General features: G+C 34.9%; 2 protein-coding genes across 4 annotated transcripts; one reads left to right on the top strand and one right to left on the bottom strand.

The window, feature by feature from the left end:
- The first annotated feature begins 1,569 nt into the window (after positions 1-1,569).
- Positions 1,570-5,781, top strand: LOC125216040 (oxysterol-binding protein-related protein 4C-like). Its single transcript, XM_048117642.2, has 7 exons — positions 1,570-1,695; positions 2,556-2,726; positions 3,039-3,284; positions 4,084-4,180; positions 4,268-4,559; positions 4,878-4,980; positions 5,333-5,781. The coding sequence occupies exons 1-7, from the start codon at positions 1,693-1,695 to the stop codon at positions 5,585-5,587; spliced, it is 1,167 nt and encodes a 388-aa protein (XP_047973599.2). The 5' UTR covers positions 1,570-1,692; the 3' UTR covers positions 5,588-5,781.
- Positions 5,782-13,277: 7,496 nt separating this feature from the next.
- Positions 13,278-19,461, bottom strand: LOC125210921 (glycosyltransferase BC10-like). Of its 3 annotated transcripts, none has more exons than XM_048110554.2 (11): positions 19,154-19,461; positions 17,836-18,366; positions 16,658-16,756; positions 16,091-16,200; positions 15,920-15,991; positions 15,064-15,154; positions 14,820-14,900; positions 14,450-14,512; positions 14,213-14,335; positions 13,867-13,905; positions 13,278-13,787 (listed from the first exon to the last, which is right to left on the bottom strand). In XM_048110554.2, exons 2-11 carry the CDS (start codon positions 18,217-18,219, stop codon positions 13,659-13,661), a joined length of 1,191 nt encoding a protein of 396 aa, XP_047966511.1. In that variant the 5' UTR covers positions 18,220-18,366; positions 19,154-19,461; the 3' UTR covers positions 13,278-13,658. The 3 variants fall into 3 exon arrangements, with proteins under 3 accessions (XP_047966511.1, XP_047966514.1, XP_047966512.1); XM_048110557.2 differs by having other exon boundaries at positions 16,091-16,191; positions 19,154-19,460; XM_048110555.2 differs by lacking the exon at positions 19,154-19,461 and adding an exon at positions 18,892-19,115.
- Positions 19,462-22,044: the final 2,583 nt, after the last annotated feature.

The raw sequence follows: 22,044 nt of genomic DNA, 5'->3' as shown, positions 1-22,044 counted from the left end.
GCAGTAGTCCGTTAAGGGGGAGACCTTAACCCACTAGTTGCTAGAAGCCCATCTCTCAAGACCTCACACTTATGCTTGGGAGAGGTAAGCAACTATACGATAGCAGTAGGATTCGAATCCAGGCTCATTGCAGCAAGATCTGTCGCTCCGTTGCCAACTGCGCTACGGCCCTGCGAGCAAGACTGTCGTTAATCTTTGAAATTGATTTGGAGGAGAGAGAGACACTATAGTCTCGGATAAACATGCATGTGCTTGTCATTCTTTAACAAAAATTATAAAATATTTAAATAATATTTAAATTTTATATAAATTATTATGCAAACATCCTATACTTATTTTTAAATTATCAAAATTTTATTGTTAAATAATTTAGGAAATATAATCTTTATTTGTATTCTTTTTGCGTCCGCTTCTACTTACAACAGTCCTACTCCTAATTGAGTATTTTCTTCAACGGTTAAAAAAGTTCTACTCCTTCCGGCCCACAACTGAAGTCACACTAACTTTCCAACTCACTATTATTTACATTTCTTAAAACTCGTGCCCACAATAAGAATGACTCCTATTGTGGGACGGAGGGAGTAACCAAATTACTCCTTCCGTCTCAAAGAAGATGACATCTTCTTTGGACGGCACAAGATTTATGCAGTTTTATTTTGTGTGTTAGGTAAAGAGAATAAAGTATCAGAAATGGAATAGAGTAGCGATAAAAAGAGGTTTTTATTTTCAGTAATGAATCATCTAGGGTGCGACAAACTAAAAAGGAAAGTGGGTTATCTTTGGTGAGATGGATGAAATATTTCATTTGTGGGTATAGGGAAGTAATTATACAGCTTATACAAAATATTTGATCGTTATTTCATATTGGTACAAATAGTTTAAAATTTACATAATCATGTAAAAATTTCATTCTTATTTCATTCTATTACATTTTAAAATTTCATTCGTATTTCATTCTATTACATTTTGTTATTCATTAACTCTCTCTCGATTTGAAGTACAACATTTTATCATTGTTTCAAGTGGGTAGAAGAAGTTTTATCAATGTTTTATATCAATACAAAAAATTTTGTTATTATTTTACATTTTGTACACCATGTAGGTAAAGAGTTAACATGTTCACATTCATATGGCGGAATGCATTAAAGTAAAACGTATATAAATTTTTTTTATCATGTACTCCCTCCGTCCCGCTTTAGCAGTCCCATTGACTTTTCTGCACTCGTTTTGTAAAAATGATAATAAATAGTTAAAGTGGAGAAATAATAAAGTAAAAAAGAGAATAATATAGAGAAGAGTCTTATCTACATTATTCTCTTTTTTACTTTATTATTTCTCCACTTTAACTATTTATTATCATTTTTACAAAACGAGTGCAGAAAAGTCAATGGAACTGCTAAAGCGGGACGGAGGGAGTATATGAAAACTTCAAACATTTTACAATAATAAAAAGTTAGAATAAAACATTTTTACATAAATGATATAGTTACCCGTGGATATAAGTTCAAAGGTACACATATTAATTAGGTGAGCCGGGAGTAGCTGAAATATAACGAAAGCACAATGCAACGGCTTAAAAAGGGGCAATCGTATATTCGAATTGCACAATCACTATTTCCTAAACAAAACCAAATCTCTCTCTCTCTCTCTCTCTCTAAGTTGTATTTACTTACATCATTGCAGTCTTCTAAAATGGTACGTCGAAATTTCTCTCTTCTCCTCTATCGTCTCTTTGATTTTCATATGTGATACAAGGTGTGCATGTATTCTTATTTCTGTGATTTGTGTTTGATACTATTCTCCAAGGTTGATTTTCGAATCATGCAAAGAAAAAGGGGTCAAAATTTTAGTTTCAAAATCTTATTAGTATGTGGTTTTATAGATGACTAAGCTGGTAATGCTAATGGCATGATTAAAATTAGAGTCGTTTCCTGGAAGTATTCTCGCGGTTTAGTATATTCGAAAACCTCTTCAGTGACTTTAGTTTAACATACGTGGAAAATGAAAATATATAAGAACTAAACTACTGTGAAAAATGACATTTTTTCCGTAAAAACTTGAAAACACTTTATTATGTTAAAAATAATACTATCTCCGCCCATTAAAATATAATAGACCAAACTAATTTTACCATTTTGAATAATCACTCAAAATTATATTAGTTCTAAATAAAGAAATATTTAAACAACTAAACACGGCCGATAATGTGGTTATGTGGATCTCAATCCACTAACAATACTTCTAGTATTAACTTTTGGCCATTTCTCCTACGCTTATCAATTGCACGTAAAAGCACTTCAGGAAAAAAATAGGATCATATTTTTGCTTTTCCATATGTTTTTCCACTATGCCGAATCTACATCCCACATAAATAATGAGAAGAAAAAAAAAAGATTGGGTTCTTTATTAATTTATATCTTCCAGCTTTATTGTATTATCAATTGTTTTTCCATGTACATGTATTTGAGTTCCGATTAATCAATTTTACTATATTTACTCCATATTAAAACATAGAGTATTTTCGAAAATAATCCAAGTTTCATGGCCAAAAACAGGGAAAGAATGAGAGTTTGAAAAGAAAAGGCGGAGTAGTTCTAACTGCACCGTTACCGCTTGACGGCAACGAATCCGACTCCGACTCCGACTACAGAACTCCCAACATCATCCAACGGATTCTCAGCCTTCTTGCTGCCGTTAAGCCCGGCTCTGATCTCACGTGCCTCCACGTAACATTTTTCTCTGCTTTATAAGTATAAAGATATATACTCCCCTCCGTCCACCATTTAAAGAGCCCTTTTGACTCGGCAATTGTTTTAAAAAATTGTTTGACTTTGTAAAGAAAAAAGTTGGGGTCTGCATACTAAAAGAGAAATAAAGTAAAGGGTTCTATATATCATGGACAGTTAAACCAAAATGACAAAATGATTTTTTAAATGGTGAACTGAGGGAGTATATACACAATAACTCTAAATCTTTGAACCATTAAGTTGAGACGTTTTATCAACTGAGTTGTTGTGTTCGGGAATTGAATATTGCAGCTTCCGCCGCAGTTCAATATTCCGAAATCACAGCTGCAGGTGTATGGGGAGTCGGTATATTGCGTGAGCTCCGACTTGTTGAGCAAGTGTAGCAAGGAAGAGACGCCACTCGGCAGAATGGTGTGCGTCGTGGCATGGTGCGTCTCCATGTATCGGCCGTTGCCCTTTGGCGTCGCGCCTTACAACCCGGTTCTCGGGGAGACGCACCACGTTTCCGTCGGATCACTCAATTTACTCGTGGAGCAGGTAACTGCAAATTCAACCAACTACATTTAATTCTTTCGTTTTCATATATTTGTCTCATAATTAACGCTGCGTGGTTTGCAGCAGTAATTTACTACTCGACTGTTAGTACTTCAGCCAGTAAAACTTTCACTACTTTTAATTCGTGAAAATTAGATATTTATTTTTAAAATATACGTAATTTGAAGCTCATATATTTGAGAATTCAGAACAAAGTAGGAGTATTACTCACTTCATCCAATTAAAGACTATTTTTGTTATTTTGGTCCTCAATTAAACCTTATTTTTTACAAACAATATTCCAATTATTATTTTTATTTCTCTTATTTTTTACTAATTATGAATTAAAACTCGTGATTCCAACGACGTCTACTTTATGAGACAAAAGAGAATTTTTTAAAGACAACAAACGTTCAAAGCAAGAATTAAGTGATGTGTATTTAAGCGCAATTACCATTACTTTTGATATTTATACTACTTAAAAATTCTTCATTTGTCCAACAATAAAGTCTCATTATTTTACAAGTTTGGGTTTTAAAAAATTATTCAACTTTGTAAAATATATGTTTAAAAAAAATAGTGGAATACGAGTTATATGTGTTAGTGAAAATGTAAGATCCACTTATTAAAATTAATAAAGGTGAAATAAGATATTTATTGACTGACAAACGAAATGGCAAACATTTGATTGTGGACAGACGGAATAATTTTTATTTCACTCCCCACGCTTCCTAAAAAAATGAATGCAGAGTTTGCTTTATAAATGAGTCTTAAAAGCCTAATATGTTAACGTTATACCAAGGTTTCACATCATCCACCGGTGTCTGCACTTCATGCCAGTGATGACAAGAACAACATCGAAATGATATGGTGTCAATCTCCCATACCAAAATTTTGTGGTAAACTAACTAAACCTCTCACACTAAGAAAATCCAAACACACTATTAAAGAAAAACATTGAATTATTAAAATTGTATGCATCGCAGGCAGTTGCATTGAGACAGAAGTGGTCGGAAAACGACATCTAAAGCTGCTCGACAAACACGAAACATACACCATGAACTCTCCCAAACTCGTCATAAGATTTTTGCCTTTTTCGAGCGTTGAGTGGATAGGAAATGTAACAATCCGATGCCAAGAAACTGACCTCGAAGCACAACTTTGTTACAGAGGAAACTCGTTTTGGCCACGACCCTCGTTACATAGGTCGATTAAGGGAAAGATCGTTAGAACATCGACTTCACACATCATATATGAGATCGATGGCCATTGGGACAGGTAAATTGATTTTATTTACTGTATGTACAATTTGCTTCAAGCATGATTTTGTACTTTAACATTTAAATTTAATCTGATTCTAGACCTAATATTCAAACTCATTTTCAGTTAATTGTGTGCAACTTCGGTTGACCACGATGATGCTTTGGACTATTTGAATATTTAGGGGTCATGTCATCATTAAATTCGGGCATAATCCAACTCGCTAGCGAAATCAGATGAGATTGAAAGTTTAGTTAATGTTTAAGTTGATGCGCGAATCAAAATTTGATCAAAGTTCAGTAATTTACGATTCTAGAATTTTTTTTTGATGTTTAGAAGCGTAATGGGGAAGGATGTTGCCACGGGGCAGCAAACAACTATCTACAATGCTAAAGAAGCACTATCAGAGTTGAAAACTCCTGTTGTCGTGGATCCAGAGGTAAAATATACTCCTCCGTCCCTCGTCATGTATTCCAGTTTTCTATTTTGGTTTGTCCCATATTAATTGTCCCACTTCATTTTTACCTCTTTTAGTAGTGGATCCTAGTTTTACCTCTTTTAGTAGTGGATCCTATATTCTACTAACGCATTCTCACTCACATGTTATTATAAAACTAATATATAAAAGTAGAACTCACATTCCACTCACTTTTTCAACTCACTTTCTATTATATTTCTTAAAATCTGTGACGGATCACAGTGGGAGATACACTGGGAGACGGAGGGAGTAGTAGAACTTGGAATTGAAGTTCTAAACAAAAATATTGAGGTATTTGAGTGTGTAAATGCAGGCGGTTTGTAGAAGTGAGTCGAGCTTAGTATGGAGTGAAGTGAGCAGAGCCATACTCGAGAAAAAGTGGGATAAAGCGAGAGAATGCAAGAGTGAGATTGAGGAGAAACACAGAGAGATAGCAAGAGAGAAACAACTCAAAGAGGAAGAGTGGCTTCCCAAGTATTTTAGGGTGTTCCACAGCCAGGAAAGTGGATGGGATTGCATACCAGAAAACAACAGTGTTGCCCCTGCTCCAATTGTTGTTAATCATTAATATTTAAAATTCACGTTCTTGTTCTACATCGATTTAGTAATGATCTTATCTTTTCTATAATTTTTTTTGAATAATCTTCTCCCTTAGATGTATTTTAAAGGATGTGTGTCTCAGTTCAATGTGATGATAGATCTCTTAAAGTGATGATGGATATTTTTATTTCACGTGTGAAAGATTAATATGTTTTTGGATAATCATACATACTATGAAGAATATATTTGATTTAATTAAGCAATAGTTGAGTGACACACACTTTTACAAATAATCTCACCTGTAAATACAAAATATCTTTCAATGATGCAATAGTTGACTTTTGTTAAAAATGCTTTAATAAATTTATTTAGAACATGCTTGTGCACTATACAATCGGGTGATATTTGATGTACATGTTTTTCATTCATTAGAGTGAGATTAGTAAAGAATAAAAACGAATTTAGAATTAATGAAACACAATCGATCTTAATGTAACATTTCCACTTTTTCAAACATCGACTGTATGAATCTTCGTAATCAACTTAAAAATTGGAGTCTACCACGGCAAAAATGACACTTTAGGATAAAAAATGACTTATTTTTACAATCTTTACGGATATTCTAATGAGTTAAGATGGACCATTCCACCAATTTTCATATTGTAAAAGGAAATTAGAAATAATAGCCAATTTTTAAGTAAAAAACTGATTTCTATGTTTGTATTGAATTAAAAAACTGATTTCTATATTTGTATTTACTTGATTACAATTTCCCATTAGTCATTACGTATTTAGTGTGTCACCTCTGTTTTTATGAATACATTATCAAAATTGATATTTTGATATATTTGGAATGACAAGATTTTTATCCAACAACATAAACGCACAAATAAAAAGTGGATTGTCCACTAGAATTCGATCTCCGTTCGGTCACGTGAATGTAGCAAACCATTTGATAGTTCTCTATTGCTTAGTGTGCTGACTATTGGGATGAGAGATTAGTCCTCTGACAGTCGGCGGAAGAAATAACACAAGAAACCAAAAAGAAAAAGAGAAAAAAAAATTGGATTTACTAATCCTCTTCACCACGCAAATCCGACTCACTTCTCCGATTAAACGACCTCTCTCGAATCGTCGACAAAATCGGCTTCCACGACCTCGATTTCTTGTTCAGCGGCTGAATCAGATCGCTGCATTTGGGTTGTGATTTGGTGTTTAGGGCAATGGAGGCGAGCTTCCTGACAATGGGGGCGAGCTCCACCGGCGACACGTTCGACTGGAACAGCGTAGCCGGCAGGAGGAAGTAGACGAGGCCAGCCTCCAAGGGCGCCTCCATCTTCAAGGGAGTGGCCGCCGCCGCAAGAAGCTCGGCCTGAGTGAAGAGGAAGTCCTTGGGTTGGTTTCCGGTGAGTTCGGCGACGGTGATTGGGTAGTTGATCTCTTCCACAGAGCCGTTGAGGCGGACTATCCTTATGGACTTGATTTTTGGTGGGGATGGCTTTGGAATTGGCACTATGCAAGACAATGAGCACCCCATTTTTCTCGATGAAAATGCATGTGATGCTAATGTATATATAGACAATTTTCTATGCTTGATAGTCTAGTCCATTCTTTGTTACATTATACTCCCTTCGTCCCAAATAATTTGGGACACTTTGACTCGGCACGGGTTTTAAGAAATCTAATAAAAAGTGAGTTGAAAAAGTTGGTGGAACACGGGTCCTATTTTTAAAGTATTAGTTTTATAATAAAATGTGAGTAGGAATGAGTTAGTAGAATATGAGGTCCACTACCAAAAATGGTAAAAGTGAAATGAGAGAAATTATGTGCGACGGCCCAAAAAGGAATACTGGATCGAATTATCTAGGACGGCCCGAAATGAAATACTGGATCGAATTATCTAGGACGGATGGAGTATACGTTTTCTACGATGGGATATGATATAATTTGGCAATCCCTAATTCCAGTCAAGTCTAGAATAATAAAAAAAATATAAAAGAGCTAATGTTTTTACTTTTTTTGTTAAAAAGACTTGAATGCTCTTTGTTTTTTGTTAATTGAAATTAAGAATTAATTAAAAACAAATATTAAGAACAAAAATAAGTACGTACCTCGCACGGTCAAAATAAAACCTATTGTTTGGAGGGTTCACAAAGGGGGAAAAACTACTAACTACTCCCTCCGTCCCAGATAATTTGGGACACTTTGACCCGGCACGAGTTTTAAGAAATCTAATGGAAAGTGAGTTGAAAAAGTTGGTGGGATGTGGGTCCTACTTTTAAAGTATTAGTTTTATAATAAAATGTGAGTAGGAATGAGTTAATGGAATATGAGGTCCACTACCAAAAATGGTAAAAGTGAAATGGGACAAATTATGTGGGACAATCCAAAATGAAATACTGAGTCAAATTATCTGGGACAGAGGAAGTATTAGAGAGGTTGGACATGAGCCACTAGTTAAGCTTTCACTAATTAAATTGTTTCTCAATTTAATTCAAACTCAAAGTAAATATGATCAACAACTATAGTAGAATAATATTAAATGTCCGTCCGATCCCAAATCACGATTAATCCAGTGTTTCCACTTTAATTTAACTATTTCTCGTGTTTAAATCAAGATGTAGATATTCATTAATTATCTAAATCTGTTATTTGACTTTTAATTAATTAACATTTTTTTTTCTAAGGGAGGTCTAGTTCAGAAATTTTATTTGTTATTTGTGATATAAATTCTATCAGGCCGGTTTTTTGAATAACAAAACTTCTTTCTGGACACCTCTTAAAGATATTATCAAACCAGAATTATCTAACACACAATTTAATGTAATTACAATCCCAAGATATACGGATTCTTGGGTTACGAATTCCATAGCTTTTTATGCATCGAAGTATTGAATAATCTGCTCAATAGTATATCAACAATGATTAAGAAATAACAATCATTGGGAAATAGCCAAAAAAGACTTATTTCACTGCGAAATACATTAAATGATATACCACACTAGCGTCATTTATTATTTCCTCAGGTAAGAAAATTTGTAGACTGACACTGCAACCTTTTGCGATAGATAGTAAAAGCCTATCTAGGTTATGAAAGAACAATTTCTTTTAAGCAGTACCAATTGTTTCATGACCTACTATGACGAACATGACCACGAACAATCTACTACAAAGAAAAATTAGACTTACTTGATAATAGTAAAAATCTTTAAATGCAATAGCTAAAACATGGATAAAGAGAGTTTACATATACAAGCACTCGTCGTCGAGCACAAATTATAGAACCACAAGATTTGTTTATTGAGTAAAGAAAATTATTTCACCAAGATGCTTCACTTCTTTTGCCTAAATATATTTTTATTGTCTAATCATAAATTTTTTTTCCAAAAATTATACAGTGATATCTCTAGTCTGGCATTGTCCCAGACATAAATACTGGATACACATCTTACCGAAAATGGTGGACAATACTGTATCTATTTCGTTTGCGTTCATGATTACTCGTGCGAAAATGGTGGACAGTTCTTGTATCAATTTGGTTTGCGTTAGTGATTACTAGTGTTGATTTCTTAACATATACTCCCTCCGTCCATCATTAGGAGTCATATTCATGGGGAACACGAGTTTTAAGAAATATTAAGAAAAGTGAGTGGAAAAAAAGTTAGTGGAATAGGGGTCCCACCTGTATATATTAGTTTTAAATGAAATGTGAGAAATGAGTTAGTGGAAGGTGGGACCCTATTACCATTTATGGTAAAAGTGAACCGAGACTCTTATTCGCGGACGGACTAAAATGAAAAAACGAAACTCCTATTCGCGGACGGACGGAGGGAGTATGTTGGTCTACTTTTTCTGGTCTCTTTTGTGGTTTGTTTTGGCCACCTTTCTAATGACTCAAGTCGTGGGATCCCCTCAATTACTTTTCTGGTGTGTATCTTGTTTTGATTGTTTGATTCCTACTCAAAGGAGACGCTTTATTTGTTTTGGTTTTGTGTACTATTGGGCTAGCTCGCCTATTCTATAGGTGTGACCATTGCCATCCTAATAAAAAAACTACTAAAATATGAGAAAATTTAAACTCGCATTTTTTGTTATCATATTCAGTTATTGATATATATTTTCAATCCTTGAACAGTTCAATAGTACTCTTCATTAGGGAATATACTTCCACTAACATTTCATTCTTCACCGATGAGAATACTCATTTCATTTCTATTTTAATTCCACAGATTAGATTACGCATATTTCCCCTAATATTTCATTCTTAATCTTTGCTGATGAGAAGGTCACTTCATTTCTATCTTCATTGGACTAATTCAGTCTATGTTGTACCAAACACATAAGATTGTGAATAGATTAGGCATAACTTTTAATAATTTTGAGTGTGGTGTACCAATCACTAAGATAGTGAGTGAAGAGCGTGTCAGCAGTGTAGTTGAATGAGTCGTATGGGGTCAAGACACAACACATATCCATTTCTAGATGTGATTTACGGCCCAAAAATGAAGGCAAGGCACACACTTCACTTTAATCAACATGGACATGGTTTGACAGAGTCCAATGTCCGATTAAATTCTAGTAGTAGGTTAATAAAAGGTTTCTTCTTGAAAAGAATCTATGTTCCTTGGATTATACTCCCTCCGTCCCAGATAATTTGGGACACTTTGACCTGACACGAATTTTAAGAAATCTAATGGAAAGTTAGTTGAAAAAGTTGGTGGAGTGTGAGTCATACTTTTAAAATATTAGTTTTATAATAAAATGTGAGTAGGAATATGAGGTCTACTACCAAAAATGGTAAAAGTGAAATGAAACAAATTATGTGGGACGGCACGAAATAGAATACTGAGTCGAATTATCTGGGACGGAGGGAGTAATAATTACTTACACATGTTTTGAAAAATATATTTATCTGATTTTTTACTTTTTATGTTTTTCCTTTCACCAGATGCACCAGACATTTGTCGTAATCAAATTTCTATTTATAATTGTTTAGGAGGGTTATATATATGATTAATAGGTTTATAATTAAGTCATTGAGATTGAATAAAGTTTAATTAGTTAATTAATAATTAGGACGAACGGCAATGAAGTTTAATTTAGAGTTAATTCGGAATGCACACAAAATAATTGCTAATTACTACTATACATAATTAATCAGTAGTGGTACAATACATAATTACTAATTACTACTATACAAAATAAATTAAAAACCAATTGTTGGCTGCTGATTGTATGGTGTCCTAACTTGTTGATTACGGCGAGCACAAAGTGCCAATTTGGAAGACCTTGACTTGGAAAACAAAAACAAAGAATCTTTCAAACCTCTATTTTAAATTTTCTTGGATATCAAATCTATATATCGTTAGCTAAATATGTACTGCAACTATATGCAACAATATTGTCAGTGGATTATAAAATCTACTTTATTAATAATGGTAATTGGTTACTTGGTCTAATTTTGGGGATGTCCCAAAATGATTAAACTATTCTATTTTTTCCGTAAATAATCACAAACTATTCTATTTAATATTATAGTATGTTATATATTTAGGGCAAATGGCATGCTACAGATTTCACTTTATTATTTTATATGTAGTCAAAAACAGTAAAAACGTTAATCCTATACTTAATAGGAATCAAGTTGAGCGTAAATATACTGTATGAAAGTACAAACTATTAATGTTGTTATGGATTGCTTTACTTTCTTTTATACTATGTATTCCAACACAGTCAAATATTACTATTTGAAAGTTTTGTATCTTTAATTTCTCTTCAACAGTCCGTCCTATTAAACGGATTTTAGTTGATAGTAAATAACTAGCACATATTTTTACCAAGGGTATGTTTGATAGGCCAAGTTGGAAAATCCAAGAGAATAAACAAATTCAGAAAATAAACCAAATTATGTAGTAAAGCTTCTCTCGATTAAAAACTTTTTAAAAATCAGCACATGTTTGATACACCACTAGAAGAATGAAATATCCCTTGTGTAGACATATTTGCCCTTAATCTTTTCCATTTTTATCAAATATACCACAATGTGCCCTAGTACTAGAAATATGCTGTATAATTTATCGCCATTTCGAGAATGATCCTTTTGTATCAAATTATGATCATTGTAAACATAAACCAGTCGATTTCATGTGTGCTTGATGTTGGCTGTCAAGAACAAGAAAATCAGAAGAATTGAAGCTAGGGCTGAGTACTTGAAGAATGCCCAAATTGAATTGAGAGAGAAAAATGAACACTAGGAATTTCAGAGAAAAGGAAATCGCATTACTCTTGAAATGAGATACAGAGATGAATATATATTCTCAAGAATCATAACACTGAATTGAGAGCTAACTGCTATTCAACATCAATCTAACAAACTCACAATAAAGAGAAGAGAAGATGGAGTGGTGCTACAAATCTGACCCAAAATCAAAGTGAAAAACGGCAGAGGTGAAGGTTTGGTACTATAAATCTGACGGAAATTCAATAATAGAGAAAGAGAAGAGAAGATAGAAGAGAAGATGGAAGAGAAGAGCTGTAAATCTGACGGAGAGAAAGAGAGAAGAAAAGATGGAAGATTGAGGCTAATTTTGGATGCAATTTTATTTCTTGATGCAATGGAAAATAAACCTCTGCTGAAGCAGCTATAAGTTTCCACTGATAAATCAGTTTACACTCTTGGGCCTATGCGGGCTGAAGTGTTTTTGCGGGCTTCTTCAAAAAATGGAAAAGTGCATCAAACAATAGAAAAGCCAAGAAAATAGGTCATTAACTAAGATTTACTGGGTTATCAAACATACCCTAAGAGTGAACTACGTAAATAATACCTAATATAACTTTTTTTACGTCCACGAACTAAAAATGGCCAAAGATAGAATATAATACTATTAATAGTAACAATAATAATTTTTTATTACAACATTATATTTCTATCTTCTTGGCACTTTTACTCTATAACATGATTTTCATATTATAATATTATTATTATTATTATTATTATTATTATTATTATGGGTGCGCATATGAAAGCTAGAATTTGCACCGCGCAAACTGCGCATATATGAATCGTCTTGTAATCTTCGAACTACGAAATAAGAATAATTATAGATTTTCTCCCAGTTTATGTGATTAAAATATAGTATCAGTATTTAATGTAGAAACAAAATCAGAAACATAAACGATGTAAATTAAAAAATTGAGTCGGCTAAGATAAAGGAAGAATCATTTAACATAGATAAATGATTCATTTTCCTGCTCCAAAAATGTACTCAGCTTCTTCTACAAAAGCGATACTTGCCCGAAACGATGGGAAGAAGTAATAGAGACTTATAAGCAAACTATGCTTCAGGGAAACTTAAGCAAAACGGCCCGTGAAGCATCAAAGAGTTCTATATTTTAATTTTTATAAAATTATGGTTTTTTTTTGCTTTAGTGCAAAAGTCTTGATCATCAAATTAACAAATTATTTAAAAATCTTAAACTCTAGATTTAAAAGGTAGAACCCAATGACGGTTCATGCATACAAAAATGTTTACATATGTTAACATTCTATTAGGTGACAGGCTAATTGCCAAAAATTAGTTGTAGTAAATAAAAAAGTTGTAATTGCTCTCAAGCGAGTATTTTGACCTTTACCCAAGCGGCATAAGCCACTGACTGAACTGAACTCACAAAATTTGTAATAAGGTATTCATACTAAGTAGGAGAGGAAGAAACCTGACAATTTTAAACAATTATGTATAAATGAATGAGAGAGAGTATCTGTATCTGCCACTGCGAATGCCATATTTTCAACTTGATAATCCAACTTCTACAAAAGGTCAGCATTAGAGAGTCCCCAATGTTTTCAATGTAAACATAAATCCCAAATTGCGGGAAGAATTAAACAACATCAAAGAGTTGTGTCCCCAACACTTCCCATGTCTTCACCTTCAGCTACTTTCCGATGACTTCCCACCACTTTCTGCCACCTTTACCCTTGCATGCTATCCGAAAGAAGCCAGTGCTTCTTTACCCCGGAGCAGAAAGTTAAAACTGAGGCGGAGACAAAGGGTGTGATGCGCTCTAATCCACAAAGAATCAGTATTAAAGTCATCTCTCACTCAAATTGACGTATAATTGGGGAAGAGTTGGATTAAGTTGTCAAGGGTTTCAGGCAAAAATTTCCGTGCAAACAAATAGCACGGACGTGGATTCCCATTCCACAGACATGGTGTAATCTGGACTTGCTTCTGCAGAGTAAAGACTTATAATCATCAAAAAACTGAACATAGACAGCACTAGCAATCACAGTACAATACAAAAACTAACCCTTTCTTCACTTGTAACGTGCACACTGTCTGAAATGGACTGCAACAGAAGTTAGAAATGAAGAGCATTAGTGCATACTAATTAACCAATTTCAGTACATAATAAAGTAGCCAGCAGTGCTATCTACAGAAGAGTGTACACAGTGAGAGGCTGAGGCACCCAACCTAATTAATTGAGGTTGCAACAGAAGAGTTGTAACTATATTTTCACAAAATGCATTATTATCATAACTAGACTGCAGAAAATACCTTAAAGAATGCTAGAGTCATTAGTGAAAGTGGGTTGTGGATGTCAAGATTAATACTTGAATAGAATGGGAGTAAAATCTCAAAATAACATGACATACTGTGATATTTCTCATCAGCTCATATGTCACATCCAGTGCCCTGTATGACTTCGGATGCCACTTTCCTTCGGACCAGTCAACGTGTGTTACTGACCAGTTGGCTACCCCAACTGGATCAAACATCTGAAATAAAGTGGGGACATGCTCAAGCACAAAAAGTTGAAGTAAAAGCAAAGGATGGAGAAATTGAAGTACTAATAACTACAGACAGAAAGCACAATGGTTCTCAGTTCTCACATAGAAAAAGGTGGGTAAATAGTGCTCATCAGAGTAGCAGTTGCGTCCCTTTTCCATGCCTGGCTGCTCAATCAAAGAAGCGAATGCCAAAAGTTACTTAGTAAAATGAACTTATATTCTAAACAGTTGAGAGCGCTACTATTAAATAATGAGAATGGTAAGCATCAAAAAAATAAAGTAGTAATCAGAAAAGGTCATAACTGAAGCAAAAATGATAAAATCCTGAACCAAACCAAAGGCCATTTTGCAGCCATCTATCTACGTTTAGTAAAAGTTAAATGAAAGACCTCTACAAGATATCAAGAGTTCTTCAAACATCATACTATATACGATCAAAACGTCAATGCAAACAAAGTATTAAATCCGTTACCCTGCAATAGTCTCTGAACTTCGAATAGTACAGATTATCGGTCATGACTATAACAGCATGTTGCCGCTTCATTGTGAACCACTGCATTGTTCAAAACAGTTACTGTTTCAATAACTTGACCGTATACATTAGAGATGACTCACAAGGTTAACTCTATAGGTCCCATTTAGCTGAGCGACACAAGGGAAACCGGATTTTGTATCTATTAGGACAGTACTACTATATATTCAAAGTAAAAAATTACCTGAGCGCCCTTACGGAAGTCTCTCTTCTCAACTTCAGGTAACATATTTTCACTGTATCTACCACTTCCATGTGGGCCAGGATCCTCAAAGCTGCACATTAAAGGGTACCACTGATTGCAACATTATTATTAACTTTAGCCAAAGTTTAGAGTTTAATCAAGGATAGGTATTAAAAATATCCCCAAGGTTGATGTAAACAGCAACCTTCACATTCTTACTGTTATTGAAGAAACACATTGATCACGGTATTCTTTTACCAAATGGTAATTATCTTGTTAAGTAATGAAAATACTGGTTCAGTGTTTTACTGGAAATTTATAAAATATATCTTGTAAAAATCACTACTGTCATGGGTACAAATCCTAGATTTGGCATAAGTTCAATAGGAGTGACAGCCTACACTTAATAAGTCCACCTTCCAAATTCTTGACATATTCAAATGTAATTCGAGAAATCGTACAGTCTGCCTGCCACGCAAAACCTATGAGAATGCTTCTGCAATTAAAATGTTACTGAGACACAGTAATTTTAGAAAATTTATCAAGTCCGTATCATATGTAGCGACAGTTCCAATACTGAGAAGGCATGTGGGGAGCTTTCTAACTACCTCAATTAAGTGTTAGTAATAATCACCAATCCCCTAGCTTCATTTCTCTCTATACAATTTTTTATGGGATGATTATATTCTCTTGATGCATATCAATATTTAAAATTGCTACATTCTCACAATTACCTTGAGATAATGTATTTTACATACATATGCTCAAATAGACCAGACCCACAAGAGATGTTGGCCAGTAAAAGAGACTTGCACAAAATGAAGATAGTGGAAGAACCCAAAAGTAGTTAACTTACCTATCCACAAAGCTCACATTTGTGTACATGAGATAGTTGTACGCAAAATCAAAATCACGAAGTGGTATGCAGCTGTAGTTGAGGAAAACCGCTTAATCAGTAAGTAAATTATGCAAGTTTCCTGAAAAAAGTCAAACGGCTAAAAATTACACAAATCAATTCTTTGGCAACCTGTCAGAAAGCAGTACAAAATGTTGGTTCCCAGGATCTTTCAGTGCATGTCCTAAAAGCCTTCTTTCTGCATCAACCATTGAAATTTTTCCCCATCCTACCTGTAAAACCTAAGCACAATAAGACAGTCTATAATGATATCTTAATATCTGGAAGAGTATTAGACTTTATTTTGATCTGAAGATATAAGATGGCAAAAATAATAGTAATTAGGTAGAACATGTATCAATGGGTTTACAAAATTACTGAGAGACTGATAATGATTTTTGATTCACCATAGTAGTAGATGAAGCACAACACATAGTTGGAACCATATTCACTAAACATACTAGTGATTACTTAGGGAATTATAAACTATTTTAACAACATAAAACTAAAATATTTCACATAGGAAGCCATGGAAATAAGATTGACATAAAAACGCTACAGCCTAAACCGTACACGTCCACCCAGTCGTGTTGGCATAGTTATTTATCCATTACAACCATTTTAAAATAGATAATTCATAAGTATTTATTATTGTCCAAACTAATATGAACAAGAACCAATGAGAAGTAAGAAACACACCGAGCTGCTACGAATTTCCCGATTGATAAAGTAACGGCTAAAATGTACAGGTTTATCCTTGGATGCATGGACGTAGACAGAGAATCTACCTTCATGACCCTGCAAGGTGGGCCAAAACTTTATCAACATATATAAAGCCAGTTGATTGAAAATGGTTGTCACTGAGAAACACAAAGTAAAAGTAAAACAGTATAGTTTGCAAAATTATTGTTAATGTTGTTTCATACAAACTAAGGCATTACAACTTGAAAAACAAACTGAAGAATGTTCTTTCCTGCTCTTTACCAAAAATCAGTAACTGCTATTGATACAGTTCTCTAGGCTAAGACCTTGTGAGCTCTTTAAACCATTTAACATGAGATGAAGCTTCTCTGCTACATCAACAAAGTCATTTTTTGCCCAAATTGAACACGTTTTATTTCTTTTCAGGTCTAACCTCTAAGGCAGTCACTACCCATGCCAATTCTATTATACTAAGACCTTGTAGCTCTTTCAACCAGTTCAAATATGATTAAGCTTCCTTGCTACATCTAACAAAGCCATTCTTGTGCATCAACCTAACACACATACTAACATTAGGGAATCCCTACACATGACACAAATCATTGGGATTACAATGAAATGCCAAATTGAAAACAGTAACTTCAGAGTTGGACCTTCAGTTGCAACGACATAGCAACTAAATGCCAACTTAGCTAAGAAGCTATTCATAAAAATATGAAGTGTTTCAACAAAGCATAACAGGGACATGCGAACTGGTTCAATTAGAGTATTCATGCTAGTCAGCCATGCAGGCATTTACCTTAATGTATCTCTTAATAGTATAAAAAGATATTCAATGCCATTACGCCATGAAGACCATGAGGTGCAATTTTTATGCATTTTTTCAATAAAAAGTTTTTAATGTTACAAATCAACTATGAGTTTAACACCAAATGAAAGCGAACTACCCTAAGTAGTCAAAGATTATACTGCCATGGTAATTGATATCCAACCCTAAGGTTTCCAGAGATAACAGCAAGATGAATTCATCTACAAATCACAATATTTAGATTGCTGTAGCCATACAGCATTTCTACAAGTGGCATTCAGACCCCAACAAAAGTTCCATTACACAATAGTGCAATTATCATTACATAATTCAAAAACTGCCACATTTATATAAAGTAATTAAGTACCTGGAAGAATTTATCCCACAGCTTCTCGAATGGCAATGCACCTGGTGTGAGATATAGGAAAGCAATTTTTGGAGTTGTTTGTATAGCAGGAGGCATATTCAAAATATCTCTAATTACGACACGGGCGGCTATTTCTTCATCAGTTAGTTCTCTAATAGGAGAAGGTGGAAGCCAACTAGGCATTCCCTTACAACCACGAGATGAGAAAACATAGCATGCTGCTGAATTTTGAGGTGGATAGACATATGCACAGACCAGGAACAAGCTAACTAATGACACCAACACAATAATCCATGTTGGCTTTCTTAATGGACCACGCTGGCGAGGCGCAGGCATTATTTGCATGTCTTTCATTCCTAGCCGCCATGCCTGAGCTGACTTCATCTAGAAATTATGCATCACAGGTCCACTCCTATAGATAGCTTGTGTATTCCTTCACCTCTCCCCTCAAAGTGCAAAATGAGCAGGAGTAACCTTGGCCTATCTGCCTAAAGCAGGCAGCACAGCAATGGATTCTATATCGAATTGAAGCTGCAGAGAAGACATATTAACAACACATTTGCAGCTGAAGGTATGTTTAAAGTGTATCTCAATTTTCCAGTGAGATTCTATGTGGAATGCTAGCTGACATTTACGAAAAATAATATGCACCAAATATTCAGATCATCTTAGTTGTAGATAGCTTCAGTAAATGCTTGCTGTACATATGAAACACATCATTATCACTACAATAAGCTGCAATACATACCCCCAACTCAAGATCAAGAAACGAGAAAACAAAAAAAATCTTATCAAAAAGTTAGAATCACCCGAGAGTGAAATTCATAACTAAATGATCCTCCCGAATTGATTTGCAGCGTATGTAAGAAGAATAAATCAGCAATAAAAAGAAATGGAACAGTAGTTCACATCAGTAGACATACATTAGATCCCGCCGTCAAAAAAACTGCGCTCTGGCCCCAAAAGAAATGTAAAGAATGGGATAATATCTAGCCACATTCAAATTTCAAATTGCCAGAATAGGAAGAAGTTTGCAACGAAAAAGTCAACACAAACCTAATTTAGAGTCAAAATCCAGAATCCCAAAACATAAAAAATTTAGCAATCCAATCCCACTCCCCACCGACACGCGCGCGCAAAGCAAACAATCATAGAAAAAGGAAGCATTTATAAGCACGGGCAAACTCAACCAACGAATCCCCCCGCAACTGCAATAAATGAACCTCTTCATCTCCACTCCAATTCCACTAAAATCATGATTTGCAAAACGAGCTACATAACTACTACTATTTGGAAGACAATCTCAGAAAACCAATACCTGACTTGAAGTCGGCAAGGAGGAGCTCGGAAAAGAAGATCGGAGGAGTTGAGATGTATGTATGTATGCATGTATGTATGTATACGTATGCAGTATTGTGTGCGTGGATCTAGGGCACGCTGATTAATTGGGCAATCAGAGACTGCAACGATGATAAATCGGAGGATTACAGATTGGTGCATATATATATATATATAATAATCTATGTATGTGAGTTGGATTTATGCTCCGGCCACGCACATAATGCAGAATTCAGCCGGCTATTTTTACAAAATTAGTAGATTCAATTTTATTCTTTTCTTTGGAAGGGGACACCACGCGCGGGATTAAATTGCATTAGGGTGGACACTCTCACACTGGAGTTCTAATAGCATCCACAGTAAGAATAGGCCGCCATAGGCCAGCCACTTTCTCTCTGCCACGTCATCAATACTAAAAATCTACCTGTCACATTAGCATTTTACTCAAATAGACTAGCCTTAGGCCAGCCACAATAAAAATAATTTAAAAACAACTACATTTACTGAATTAAACACAAAATATGGAATTAAATTTACGACACATATACGGGAAAAATTCGTTAATTTTATTTAAATAAAAAAATGTACATTAACTAAAAATAAAAAAAATTACATAATAAAAAAAATCCGGACTTCCACACACGAGCCACCGCCCCACTCTACTCCTCATTAATTTATTAAAAAAATACATTAAAAATGTTAGTATGCCTTGAATCCGTTATAGTTTGCCGCTAGCCGAACGGGGGTCTCGCTGGCCGATCGGCTCGCCACAATGGCGGCCAGCGCCCTCAAATCGGCTAGCCCACGCAGATTTTTTCGCCGATTCGCGGCTGGCCGATTCCAATAGTTCGGCTAGCCGACCGACTAGCGACGCGAATCGGCTAGCCGGTGGGCTAGCCGCTATTGTGGATGCTCTAATGTGACTTATTATGTAGTCTCGTGAACTATTTTTGTTACGATTGGACTACATAAATAGTACTCCCTCCGTCCTAAAATATTAGACCCTTTCTTTTGAGTAAAAATTTCATGGTCCATTCATATCAAGTTGGCATAAAAAAGTAATCATATTACACTATTTTTCATGCCAAGAAAAAAAATCATATTACAACTATTTGATAGTAGTACTTCCTCCGTCCCAAGGAAGATGACTTCTTTCTTGGGCGGTGGTGGTGGTGGTGGTGGTGGTGGTGGTGGTGGGGTGGTGGTGGTGGTGGTGGCCAAAAATGTAATTTATAGGTACCAAAAACGATATAAAATCAAAATCAGGTACCATTTACGTGCGAAAGTGAAAGATCAGGTACCATTTATGTAGTTCATTCTTTTGTTATTTTAGTCGATCTCATAAAAATAAATTACTTTTATTATATTTTTTATAATAATATAAGATTCATTCTCAATTAATAATTCTTATTAAGAATTTACATTGCTAATTATAAATTAAAAGTCATGTAATTTTAAAATATATTATTTTTATAGGATGAAAGAAACACTCTCTCCAATCCCCATTCGATATCTCATGTTTCCTTATTAGGACCGACCTCAATAATGTCTCATTTCACATTTACTATTTTTAATAGTGAACTTCACATTCCACTATAAAACTAATGTACTATAAAAGTAGGATTCAAACTCTATTAATTTTTTACATTCATTTTCCTTCACAACTAGATAAAACTCGAGGTTTAATCTTGAATCTCAGTTCCTCTTTACTTGATCACGGATATGAGATGGATGAAAGATGAAAATATGGAGTTGAATATTGAAAGTTAGATCATCCCCAGTGAAGTATATAATGGGATTTTATAGACTTGGAGACTCGTTCTCGAATTTGGTAAAAATTGAAACTCGAGAAGGCATAAATTAACTTGAATTAGAGCTTCTTGCATTGGCACGTAAATTTAGCGTACCGCTGACTGCTTTCGGTCCCTCTCGGCATGTGCGGGTGATAAACTCGTAGTTTAGCAAGTGTTTAGGATGTTTGAAAGTGCTTAATTGAGTGTTTTGTGTCACATTACTTGAGTTTTCATCTATGATCCCCTACTTTAGTGTTTTGATGAGTTTGACGAGTTTTTGTAGTCACAACAGGTGGAAACGGGCGAAAAGAGTACCAAAACCGGAGGTCGGGCGTTTCACTACATAAAGTCGGGCGTTTCTTCACAGAAGGCCGGGCGTTTGCGTCTCCAGAGCGGGTGAGTCCACTGTCCCCGAGCATTTTTCATTCAGAAATCGCCCGGGTCGGGCGTTTTGTGCAATGTCGCGGTTCAAGAAAAACGTCCGGTCGGGCGTTTCTTCACTTAAAAATCACCCGGCCGGGCGATTAGCTCGTGCACTGATTTTCTTCTATTTTCACCCCGGGTATAAATAGCACCTAGGGTTCGACTCCAGGAGACTTTCCACACGCCCCAAAAGCAGTTTCCACGTTTGAGAGCAGGTTGAAGTGACAAAAAGTCCGATTCTTCAACAAGTTTGAAGACGAAGACGATTTGCCCATTCAATTCATCTTTGGGAGTATCTTTATTAGCTTTTCTATGTTGAATTCACTTTCTATGGATTTCTCTTGTGAAGTTGCATTGAGTATGAGTAGCTAAATCTTTTGATTACCTTTGCTCTTGTGATTTCTTTGTATCGTTCTTGTGCTTTTTCAATTCAATTGCTTAGCTACCAATTGAGTTTGTTGACCTAGTTATGAGTAATCGAGAGATACATAATTAGGATTGATAAAAGAATGAACAACACCTAGATAATTTTCATTCAAGAGAAGGAATTCTAGAATGAGGGCTTGAGCCTTTTGTTTTAAGGAGTTAATTACTCCCTCCGTTCCATAGTAATGGAGGCAAAACTTTTCGGCACGGAGATTAAGAAAAATTGTGT

Source organism: Salvia hispanica, chromosome 3 (genome assembly GCF_029641045.1).
Source record: "Salvia hispanica isolate PSC_SH4W2 chromosome 3, Shi_PSC_v1, whole genome shotgun sequence".
In the NCBI taxonomy this organism is placed as follows: domain Eukaryota; kingdom Viridiplantae; phylum Streptophyta; class Magnoliopsida; order Lamiales; family Lamiaceae; genus Salvia; species Salvia hispanica.
The sequence above is the reverse complement of the archived record's forward strand: the minus strand, read 5'-3'. Positions and strand labels throughout refer to the sequence as shown.